At 49.3% G+C, this 12,202-nt stretch overlaps 1 protein-coding gene across 1 annotated transcript; it reads right to left on the reverse strand.

The window, feature by feature from the left end:
* Window positions 1–8,358: 8,358 nt before the first annotated feature.
* On the reverse strand, window positions 8,359–10,375 carry LOC101931483 (FAM111 trypsin like peptidase A). The gene has a single exon (XM_005295038.4). It carries the CDS (start codon window positions 10,332–10,334, stop codon window positions 8,424–8,426), a length of 1,911 nt encoding a protein of 636 aa, XP_005295095.3. The 5' UTR covers window positions 10,335–10,375; the 3' UTR covers window positions 8,359–8,423.
* Between the last annotated feature and the right edge of the window lie 1,827 nt (window positions 10,376–12,202).

The raw sequence follows: 12,202 nt of genomic DNA on the forward strand, positions 1-12,202 counted from the left end.
AACTGGGCCTTAAAAACCTCTAAGGATGGAGATTCCACCACCTCCCTAGGAAACCCATTCCAGTGCTTCACCATCCTCCTAGGTGCCCCCAGAACACCTCGCTCCCTGGTGCCCCCAAACACCTTGCTATGTGACATGAGCGGAGCAAGTGTCGAGCTACAGCGCTGAGGCCTAACATCCTTCCAGTGGGTTTAGTGTCTGGGTTCATTTCCCAGCTCTGCTCTGGACTCTTTCCAAGGCCTTGGGTGACTCAGGCAGCTAAATACCTCTGAGGAGCTGGGCCTGTCATGTACGCCTTGTGCACAGTCGGTGGCAGGGCTGCTCCTAGCAGGTCAGGCTCCTGTACCAGATATGGACTGGCTGCAGAGAAAGCGTTACCAAAGACGTGTTCCCTTAAAGGGACATGAATACACTGCCAGGTACGGCTGGTATATGCTCAGGGAAGGGATGTTACAGATGGTGCCGCCTCATTTAGCATTCCAGTGTAGGGCCTTCTTAGGCCATGTCTACACTACAGCTGCGACAGCGGCCTAGCTAGTACTGCAGCTGTGCCACACGTCATAGCGGCTGTCAGATGAGCTTATTGCTCACCCAAGGGATGGGGCTCCTATCTCTCCCTTCCGCCACAAGCTCCCTGGGCACCACCCACCTATCCCCTGCCTCTCCCCTCAGGCCAGGGGTTCTGGATCCCCCCCAGTTCCTCCTCCTCCCATGCCAGCTCCCCGCCAGATAAGTTCCATAGCTAGGCAGCAGGATTTCACTTTACAGTTACTAGCTCTTCTGGTTGTAAGGAAACTTCTAGAACCATCAGCCTGCTGCACCGTAGTCCTGAGTCTGCAGGCAGGCAAGCATTGTAGCTCTAAGGGGGGAACTAGCCCTTTGCTAACACTCAGGCCTGCGGGTCTCCCCTACTGGGCCTGAGCCAAAGCCCTCTGGAAGCAATGAGAAGACTTAGAGCGAGGACAAAGGCCCTGAGCCTTAAAAACATTTAGGTTCCTAACTCCCACTGGTTTCAAGAGGAGTTAGGCACCTACATACCCTAGAGGTTCTGTGCCAGTGACCATTGTATAGACTCACTGGCTGGTTCCACGTCCGTCTACACTACAGCCATGGTTTTCAGAAGCGATTAGCAAATTCGAGGGCTTCAGTTTCCAGGGGGTGGGGGAGGTGGGTTTGTCAGCTGGAGATACTAACTCACTGGAAGCCAGGCCTTTGTGGGGAGTCTCCCTTTCCAGGCACCCCTGAGATTAAGGCCCCCTCCAAATCGCTAGACACTCAAACTTGGCCTTACAAGCTCCACCCCGTTTTTATAAGCTGTTTGGGACACACTCCTTTGCCCTGGCTCCCAACACAGCCGGGCTGCAGCTGCACAGCAAGGGTTGTCCCATGGCACACCCTGCCCTCAACCACATTTGTGCACCAGTATTGCCCACGCTGTGTTTTGAACCATTGAATTGTGGGGAAAATCTAGGCCATTTTCCCAGGCTGCCTTGCCAGGGGATAGAGTTTGCACAGGACGCAGAGCAGCACTGGCAAGGCAATGCATTCTGGGACACAATAGTGCAAAGACAGCTCAGCCGGCTCGGCGACGGGGGCACAGCTGGGAGACTCCCCTCCCCTCTGTACACCTAAGACAGTATTAGGCCCTGGCTGCAAGAAGCTGATCATGTGCCATGCCATTGTGCTCACGATGAGAAGGGCGGGCACAAACTACGCTCAGAGCCAACCGGCTGGCTACAAACTCAGTTAAAAGTTCTAGTAGGAGACAACCTTAGATTTACTCCTCTGTGCCTGGAGCACCAGCAAAGAGGAAGGGAAGGAAAATGGTTGGTAACGAGCAGAGATCCTGAGGATCCTTCGCTTTGTCAAACCTGTGAGCTTCCAACGGATACAGACAAACCCCGGTTTGTTCTGGCTGGGCAGGCACCAGAAAGCAGTTTCCTGCAGAGATAACAAGGGTGCCTCTGTGCCCTTCCAGCAAGCAAACTGTCAGGGAGCTCGCGCTTAGCCCGCTGCTGCTAGGGCTTTCCAGGCCCAGGCAAAAGGTAACTAGAGGGCAGACCTGTTTAGAAAAAAAATCCCTTCATTTCTCTTCTGTTCCTGATTTAAAACAATTGGGCAGAGGGGTGAATGGAGAGCAGCTGGCAGAGATCAGCACGGGAAAGGCAGCTGGGGCATAGTAAGGACACTGTGGAGTGAAGTGGCAGAGGACCAGAGACCTCACCCCAGATAAGCAGGTGGGCAGAAGCTGAGGAAGCCAGTGGGCAGCGGGAGCCTAAGAAGCCCCTGGCTGCCTGGCCTATCGCTCTGGACTGAGCACAATTACTCACACTGCAGCTGTGTGCAGGGAAGCTGCGGAACACCTGTCAATTGGCTGAGGCAGGGGCGGGGAGCAAGGACAGAGCAGGGAGGGGAGAACTAGCACCGAACTCGGACTCGGAGGGAGGTAACCCTTTGATGTCAGGCTTTTGCCGGGGTTCACGCCAGCTGGGGTTCAAGGGTTAATACCCAGAGCAAAGGTCTTACATTCCCTGAAGGACCCAGACTTATATAACCTACAGGCAGGGGCTGCTTCCCCCAGTGCCAAGATGCAGCCGCCTCTGGGGAAGAGCGTGGCAAACGCATGGTGTTTAGCACAGGAATCAGGAAGGGATCCCGTGGTGATCTGAAGCTGCAGGCATGGGGTTTAAGACCCACTGACTCAATCCCACTGGAGTTTGGCCAGGACTGCAGCGGGTTAGCTTCCCTCCCCTGGCACAGCACTGGGGACCACTCGTGACGAGCTGTCAGGTCTATTTTCGGTTTCGCCACAAAGAATCCGGTCCGGTGCCCAAGTTGAAGAGGACACAAACGAGTCTGGGACCGATGCCCAAGTGCCTTGAAGCTTCAGGAGCGAAGCTGGGATCTCCCCCTTGTGGTCACAGTCTCTCCCTGCACTGCTGGCAAATGGCACAGCCCAGCTCTCAGGGCTGAGCCAACGCCTTCCGTGCAGGGGCAAGGCGCCCAGAGCGACAGCGATTGGACAGAACAGCTGCCCCCGGCCCCCAGGCTGAGAGCGGAGACCTGGCTGGCACACAAGACTAGGGTGATCAGACAGCAAATGTGAAAAATCGGGACAAGGGGTGGGGGGGGGGGGTAATAGGAGCCTATATAAGAAAAAGACCCCAAAATCGGGACTAGGGGACATCTGGTCACTCTAGCCAAGGCCCTTCCTTGGATGCACAGCAGGAGATGGCATCATTGGGCTCTTGCATGGAGATTAAAGTGACTCCATTTCCCTCCTCAAATGAAACCGATACAGTCCTGAGCACGTGGGCTGGGATTTACAAAGGTAGCAAGTTAGCGACCGGCGCTGAGCTCCGTGATGCTCAGGCAGAGACATGTTTGGAGGGATTGCATGGATAAGGAAGACCCATCAGTGTCCTGGCCATTGTGCCAGGGAGCTCCTGGCATTGGCCATCAGTAACACCCAGCACAGCGCTGTGTGTGATTACCAGCCCCTGCAGGGGACTGGTGCAGCCGGGAGATCTCCAGCCAGCGAGGAAGAGGGAAGCGTCAGCGCTGGTAGGCGAGTTTTCACTGGCAAAGTCTTTTCATCCAGAGCTTTGCAGACCTATGACCCAATGGGGATTGGCCTGGGGCACCAGGGTTAGAGTGCCAGGCTCTGTTTTACATCTCCCTGCAGCTGTGTTGCTCTCCAGGCTGGCTGAGTACGGAGAAGAAGAGCACCACCTACTGAAATGACACCGCTTCCTACTGCACAGTGATTTTCTCTGGAGACTTCTTATCCGTGCGCTGAGCTGGCTTGGGTGCTGCTGACTGTAGCGGTCACAGCACAAGGGGATACCAGTGGAGGCTTTTTGGACTCTGCAACGTCTGACAACCCACTGAACTCCACTCCTGACCGCTCCCCGTCCCCAATACACATACTAAATGGTAGAGGTTTCTTACTGGCTTAATACAAATTCAATGAACACATCAACATGAGAGATTTTTAAAAACATTTATTTAAAGATCGACAGGTTGCATAGCTATTTGACACATAAGCACTTAACAGTAAAGATCTCCAGACTGATTCTTGCCTGCATATTTATACCTGCCTCTGGAAATTTCCATTACATGCGTCTGACGAAGTGGGTATTCACCCACGAAAGCTTATGCTCCAATACATGTTAGTCTTAAAGGTGCCACAGGACTCTCTGTTGCTTTTTACAGATCCAGACTAACACGGCTACCCCTCTGATACATGGCACAGCACGTATGTTTATAATTGGCACATGAGCATCAATACACAGATATGAACACATTTTATCCCATTAAGAATTTTTAAGAGACATTTTCAGATTCAACAGCCTTTATTTCCTTTATCTAGTGACTAACTTCATTTTAGAAATTAAAAAAAAAATCACTCATCTAATTTACTTATGACCTTGATGTACTCTTTGTGTAAGTCTCAAACTTGCTCAATGAAACTGACGAGTCAGTTTCACCCTGCAGTTCATATGAGGTAACATAAGGCTGCAACCTCTGGGTTGCCAGCAGTGTAGGGCACTGTTTATTTTTAAATGATTCACAGGAGCAAGAACTAAAAGAGCAGGAAACTCCCCCATCCCCCACTATCCCCCAGGCATTGAGATAAAAAAGGAATCTGTCAGGTTAAACTGAAGAAGGATGTGTCATTCTGTGGCCCAGTTTAAAGATAGGTTTCAGAGTAGCAGCCGTATTAGTCTGTAGCCGTAAAAAGAACAGGAGTACTTGTGGCACCTTAGAGACTAACACATTTATTTGAGCATAAGAATAAGTCTTTAGTTTAAAGACAATATTTCAGTTATAAGTGTGCATGTCGTTCCCTGTATGTAGAGTTTGCTGCACCAATTCAAATTTCATGCAACTACAAGGCAAAAAAATCTCTTCCTCAGCCACACACACAAAACACTGATTGTTTAGATATAAATTTAAATCCAACTATAACCCATCACTTGGGGTTTTGGAAGAAAGAACAAACAGCAAAGAGGAACAGATTTCCTATAAAAACCTCAGAGCATTGGTCCATCTAGTTCAGAATCTCAGTCCAACTGTGGCCAACGCTAGATGCTTAAGCAGAAGGCAAAAAGCCCCCATAATGCACGTTGCCAACTGCGTAGTGTCAAACAAGAGGGAAATTCCTTCTCAGACCCCACCATGGGTGATCATTTCATGCCCTGACGCACAAGGACTGGGACACCTGGATTTTATATATTGCCAGTGAGCTTGTAATGCTAGGGATAAATTACTAGTTATGCTGATGATAGGGTGACCAGATGTCCCGATTTTATAGGGACAGTCCCGATTTTTGGGTCTTTTTCTTATATAGGCTCCTATTACCCCCCCACCCCCTGTCCTGATTTTTCACATTTGCTGTCTGGTCACCCTAGCTGATGATAATGTAGTGTTAGTACGGAAGTGATGCTGCTAATGTCTGTGTGACGCCTTTGAGCGTACTGAGGGTGAACTAGTGATTCCAGAATCCTGAGCAGACTCAGAGTCAGTTAAGTGCTAGTGCAGCTAATAGAAAGTGCAGTGACTTCCTCTCTCCTGACCAGCCTGATTCCTGAGTGCTTATTCCCAGTAGAGATGGAAAGCGAAAAGTCATTAGCCAAATGATAGACTACAAGAGAAAGCAACGTGCAAATACACTCTTATTCCTGAGACCATCACCTGTGAGTACCACAGGCAGAAGGAGAAAGAGTTAAAATGCCAGAGCTATAAAGCCTATAGTGACATGCATCTTTCATCCCTTCCAAACTGCTAAAACACCGTTACCGCTAGGGAGAAACATAATTTAACAGGGACAATGCACAGCACAATGTACAGGAAGAGACACGAAGAACTTTGACTGAAATTACAAGTTTTTTCCTTCCTATTTGCTAAAATCTAATGATCAAGGACAGATTTTAGTTAGACTAGCATGGCTAATATCCTTGGTTTTGCTCCAAAAAAAGTGCTGTAAAAGTGCAGATTGCTTAAAGTTTTGGGTTTTGTTTTACACCTATTTAACTTCAATGACTGATTAACATTTTGGATAAAGGAAGCCTTTGCATAAAGGAAGATTCAACACCCTCACCCTTTCAGTCAAGGAGCAAGAGCTCACAATGAATCTCCATGAGACATAGCAGAGATCGAGACGCACAAAGTAAGAACTTTCAAATATTTTTGCCTCTTGGAGGTATTAGACAGCACAAGCAGTTTTAAAAGTGGTTTGCAGTTCACCTTTCAATCTTGGCAAGTCAAATTAACCACGTCAGGGTAAACTTCTGATGCTGCTGTCCTGGGGTCTTTTCATTCTAAGCAAGTAAAGCAACTGTTTTATTAGTTGCTTCCTCTCAACCCACAAAGTTTATACTCTCCATAAAACTTGTTTGCCAGATGGAAGTTCTGTAAAGACTCAGCTGGTTTTGAGGCCATGAGAAAGTTGCATCAGTAAAATAAAGATAGTAAATATAAAATAGTAAAATAAAGATGGGAAATGAAAGTGATTTAGTTTAACAAGGGCAGAGATCTATGTGAACTAATCAGTTTATTTCACACCTTTAAACTGGTGCAACTTTTTTGTGTAGACAAAACCTCATCATGAAACAAAAAGCCCTGCAGTATGGTTCAATCCCTCCCTGATAGACTATGGATTGGGTTAAGGCTTTCAATATTTTATTTTATAACACTTATTTTCATGATTTAATTTAAAAAATAAGACACGGACAAAATTTAAGAAATCGTACATTTTTGGATTAGACTTCTGGTTTAAAATTTCCCTAATTTGAAACTCTGACCCTGTTGCTTCATTACAAGAAACAAAGGCCTCAGAGTAAGGTTCTTCCTGTGGGAGACAGAACATTGTATTTTAAAAGATTGCTTAAATTACAGAATCCATTTTAACAGTCCACTAATTAGTTGCACCTCTTGGCAGTGAAGATGCATGTTACACAGCCCAAATGATGGAACGAGACCCATGAAGGTATGGGTCTCTTCTTACCACCACCACCACCACCACCTCCCAAGGTGTAAGTGAGCATTCATGTGGAATAAGTGAAGCCAAGTCAGCTGAATGGGGATTTTATGGGTGGGTAAGTCCACAGGTCAATTTTGATGGGAACTGCCAAGCAAAAATAAGTTGAATGACAAAGGTTATGGAACGCAGATGTAACCCTTCTGCCAGGCCAAGTTGATAGCAGCAAGGGCCGGGTTCAGTACATAGGGGTCCCTTCCCAACAGCGTGACACAGAACCAGCTCGAGCCCCCACCCAGTGACCTGGGAAAATCTTACACAAACCCCTAGGCGCCTCGAAGAGGCAATATTTCCCCTCTCGCAAGCACAGAGCCTCGGTGTAGCAGAAAATGTTTAATAACATGAGGTAAACGACATAGCATTAAATTGGGAAAACACCACAACTAGAGTTCATAGACCAAACCATGAGCGAAGATCCACCCCAGGAAATTGGGCCGTGTCCTCTCCCGTTGGTTCTTGAAACCAGCGACCCAAGAATCACCAAAGTCCCAAAAGTCCACCGATCCCAAAGTCTCTTGGGTCCAGCAACCCAAGAATCACAAAAGTCCCAAAAGTCCGCTCACCGACCTGTGAGCCGCTCCGCTCTGCTCCGCTCCGCCCGTCCCTTGGGCCGCTCCCACAAGGCTCTGCTCTGCTCGCTGCTCCTCCAGCCGCTCCGCTCGCCCCCGCTAAGCTAAGTTAGCTTAGCAATATAGCTTCAGGCTCCCCCACTAGTTAACACAGCCTCAGTGATCTCAGCTCTTAAATAGCTTTAGCTCTTTTGTGATTTCAGCTCTCAGTGATTTCAGCTAGTAGTAGGGGAGCCCCAGTGCTGGTGCACTATCGGCCCAGAGTGAATTCAGCTCAGCAGTCCGTAACTAGACTCCTAAGGGAATCAAAGTTAGCTCTGACATTCAACAGTGGAGAGAGGAGGAGGTGCAATTGGTGTTTCAGGCCCACAAAAGGGACCCACACCACCAGGTACCAATACCTGCCCCCAACCTCTCTCAATTCACTGGGTTTTGTAACCCATGCCCCTTGACAAGCAAATGCTACTTAGGTAATGGTGAATGACTCACTCAGTCCTTCTGTCATACACCAGTTCCACTGGCCTTGATTCACAGAATCAGGGTAACAAAACTTTATTCTTCCTGCCCCAATAACAGAGAAACTGGGGATCCCACACCAGCCAAAGTAACCACTTTGAGTTGCTGTTGTTTCCTGCCAGGCGAGTGGGTGTGCCTATGCAAACAAGATCAGCCCCTGGAGTTCTTTTCCACACTCGCCATAATTCACCACCAGATGTCAGGGTAGAGCTCATCCTGACTCTGCTTACACAGAGATAAAATTGTTCCAACAAACCGGCCACTGGGAGATGGCATTGGAAAAGCATCGCAAGGATTCAGGCAAAGGGTCTCGGAGATGGAATTAAATCCGCCACTAAGTCATCATTTTCCAAGTCGCTGTCACTTTCCATTATCACATCATTGGTCTCAGCGCTGAGGGCTCCCTCAGGGTTATTATGGGGAACCTCTGCAGTGTCCTCAGAGCCACCAGAGGGAGCCTCAGTATCTCTCAGATGGCCTTCGAGCACAGACTTATACCACTCTGGATTCTTCTTTTTGATATCAGACAAAATGGCTTTTATCAACTGGCCCCACTCAACAATGCTGTGCTCCTGTTTACAGTAACTGTACAAATAGCCAGCGGTGTGCATGGCGATCAGGCGTCCAGACGCATCAAACACAGGTGAGCCTGAGGAGCCACAGAAGAAACTGGTGTCATAGGTGACTATGGTAGGATTGGTAGTCACTTCCTGGAAGCTCCTTGGAGTGAACATGTGGATGCACTGGGTGGTTCTGCTCTCAGGGATGGTACCACAATTGGTACTGCTGTGGCCTTCCACCTGCCCTTTCTGGAGGCGTTCAATGCATTGCCACCCCCGCTCAAGTGGGGTTACTATAGAACAGCCATCTGTGGACTTCTCCTTTCCATCTGGGTGGCCAATAATATAAATCAGGCCACTATGTGGTGGTGAAGATATATATTTTGCCAACCCATTTGGGAATTTAGAGCTCCTTTTCTTCAATTTCAAGATGACGTAATCAAGAGCCTGGTCTGAGACTTCCAAGCAAGGCTCTACGTCGAACCAATCATCTTCCTTAGGATGTTTGTTTTCATAAGAGAAGGAAACCTTGACAGACTGACTAATTTCTGCCCAGTGCTGCTCCTCAACTCCTGGTCCTGCTACATCGCTCACCACGTGACGACAGGTGAGGATGTACCCGTCACATAACACAAAGCAAGTGGCACAGCCCCTGTTTCCGTTGTAGTCCCATTCTACATACCCTACTGAGTTGCTGAGTCCAGCAAGGAGTTTATGCACCCGAACCGGAGTGGAGTTCTTCGCCTCCTTACTAAAATTTTTTCTATGCAATTCCAGCAGAGCTTTGACATGTTTGCCTGACTCACTAACTTCCTCCTTAAAGAACGCTTTGATCAATTCACTTTGTTTCTCTAAATCAGGGTACTGAGCCCGAACAGCTAGTTTAAACTGATAGAATGCTTCCCCCTGTCGCTCCCGAGGGGCCCCACCACGCTGCTCAGTCCTTGCCTTAACGGCACGCTCAGATTCAACCTGCACCTCAAATGACTGATTGTCTAAGTCATCGACAGAATAGCGACTAGGGAGTAATGTTTCGTTGTTCTCCACTAGATACCACTCCTTTTCCTCCAAGAGGGGCAGAAACCGTCCATCCTTGCACAGAGCATTCTTGATGGTCTCCCCTTTTGGGGCAAAGACGCATATCTTGCAGCGCTCTTTTATAAACTCCTGGCGCATTATTTTTTGAATTTGTGCCCCATCAGGCCCTTTCTTTCCAATGGGTGCAATATAAAATACAACACATTCAGTCCTTGTGCTGTCGAGTTGGCGGTATCCTTGCTCACCACCTTCCTGGTCTCCCTTCACTTTATAAAACTTCATTTCAAAGTGGGACTTCTGAGGCAGGCATTTGAGGGGCATTCCCAAGTTCACAAACCCCTTAATCTCCCTCTTCCCCTGCAGATGCATCTCCTTGCCCTGCTGCTTCTTGATGTGAGTCCGGATATCTTGCAGAGCCATCAGGGCCCTGTAAATACTGTCATTGGCTTTGCCTTTCACCACATACTCCCCTCCATTTTTACCTAAGTTAACAGTGAATTTTCTATCCTCACTGGCATTCGATTCAGGGTCTTGGGTTCCAGGTTTCTCAGTAGAAATCGGCGTATTACCAATGACTTTCAGAGCACTGGCACCAGGGTTGGATCTCATCCTTTTTGGCGTGGGGGGGTTTGAATCCTGCACATTCTCTTGCTGAACAACAAAAAACAGTGTGAATAAACAACAGCTGCAGTTTCCCTTTTGTAGCCCTACATCAGTGCTCTTCACTATTTTTGAAGTAGGGGCCACTTGGGCAAAAAACCTTCAATGTGAGAGCCACATGGGGTGGGGCTGAGGGGTTCAGAGTGTGAGAGGTGGCCCAGGGTAGGGAAGAGGGTGGGGTGCGGGGGTGAGTGCTGTTGGCTGGGGATGAGGGGTTCAGGGTGCAGGACAGGGCTCAGGGCTGGGGCAGAGGGTTGGGATGCGGGGAGGGGGATGAGGGGTCTGGCTGGGGGTGCAGGCTCTGGGGTGTGGCCAGGGATGAGGAGTTTGGGGTGCAGGCAGGCTGTCCTGGGGCTGGGGCTAGAGGACTCCCCCCAGCCTTTTCCCTGCCAGCAGCAGCTAACTCCAGGGAAGGGGTCTCTCTCCCCCCTGCCGGCAGGCAGCACGGAGCTCTGGGGGAAGGGGTCCTCTCTCCCCCCTGCCAGCAGGTGGCACGGGAGCTCCAGGGAGAGGCCCACAGCAGCCCTGCAAGCCTCAACTTGCTCCCCTCCCCAGTTCCCGCCCAGCCCCTACTTCTCTCCTATCCAGGTCCCTGCTTCGTGGCCCTTTAGAGCTGTTGCGTGGCTATTTATAGCCTGCTGCGCACTCGCACAGCTTAGAGAGAATTTAGGAGTCACACTTAGGGTCGATGGGAGCCACCAATGGCTCGCAGGCCTTGCAATGAAGAACACTGCTGTACGTTATGTTAAATCAAAGCACCAAGACTCAGTACTGAGGTACATCACTGCAGGCTTTATTGGTCCTGTCTGCACTGTGTGCATGTTCACACACCACTCCCATAAAGTCCTGTCTCACCAAGTATAAAATCTGGCATAGTTCCTCTGGTTCTGGTCAAGAACCCAGAGGTGATTATCCCAGAATATTGCACCTGTTCCTATTAACCCTAACTCAGCTCCCTTCCTAAAACCCAGAATTTTAATAGTAACATATAAAGAAAAGAAGATTAGAGAACAGCCATGAACACTCCTTCCAAACATGTTCTGATTGGCGAAATTAGCTCTGGTGCTCACTCACGCACCAACTCCCACTAGTCCTTCCCATAGCATTGTGGGATTGCCTGGGAGGACTGACTAATCTAGCTTTGCTGCAAACCCAGTAAATCTGTGTTAACTAAACCATGCCCACGACTACCTTACCTCCAAGCAAAATAAGAGCACTGTTTAGTGGATAGGGCCTGAAAGCAAAATAATACACTCTTCCCCCCTTCCCCACCCCACACACGTCAGGGTCATTTGAGGTGACGAGGACTCTATATTGAAACCAAAGCCAAGACCAGTGCTTCAAGTGTGAAGTTGACAACAGTCAGACAGCTGGTGTGCTCATGCCACTGCCCATCATTCTGATTAATACTGTCTCATTGTTTCCTTGTGTAATGCCCTCTGTTCACACCTATTATATTTTTTCTTATACTTAGCCTGTGAGGCAATGCTCCCTAAACTGTGGAGCGCATCTCCCGAGGGAGGCATGGAGAAACATTCAGGGGGTGCGTGTAGGACCCAGGCCAGCTACCACGAGGTGAGGTGGAGTGGGTAGGGGCAGGAGGGACGGAGCACCACCCAGCTCCATTCTGCCCCTAGCCCAGCTCTGCTCTCATTCCCTCTCTGCCCCCAGGCCAGCTCCACCTCTAGTCCCAGCTCCTCCCTTTTCCCCAGTTCTGCCCCCAGCTCTGCCTTCAGCCCACGCTCCTCTGCTGAGCCAGTTGTGCAGTAGTGGAGTGGGGGTACAGACAGATTCCATTACAGGGGCATGGCAGGAAA

Source organism: Chrysemys picta, chromosome 4, assembly GCF_011386835.1.
Source record: "Chrysemys picta bellii isolate R12L10 chromosome 4, ASM1138683v2, whole genome shotgun sequence".
In the NCBI taxonomy this organism is placed as follows: domain Eukaryota; kingdom Metazoa; phylum Chordata; order Testudines; family Emydidae; genus Chrysemys; species Chrysemys picta.

Coding starts and splice junctions, on each gene's coding strand:
- LOC101931483 (XM_005295038.4), bottom strand. CDS start 10,334: ATGAGATCCAACCCTGGTGCCAGTGCTCTGAAAGTCATTGGTAATACG.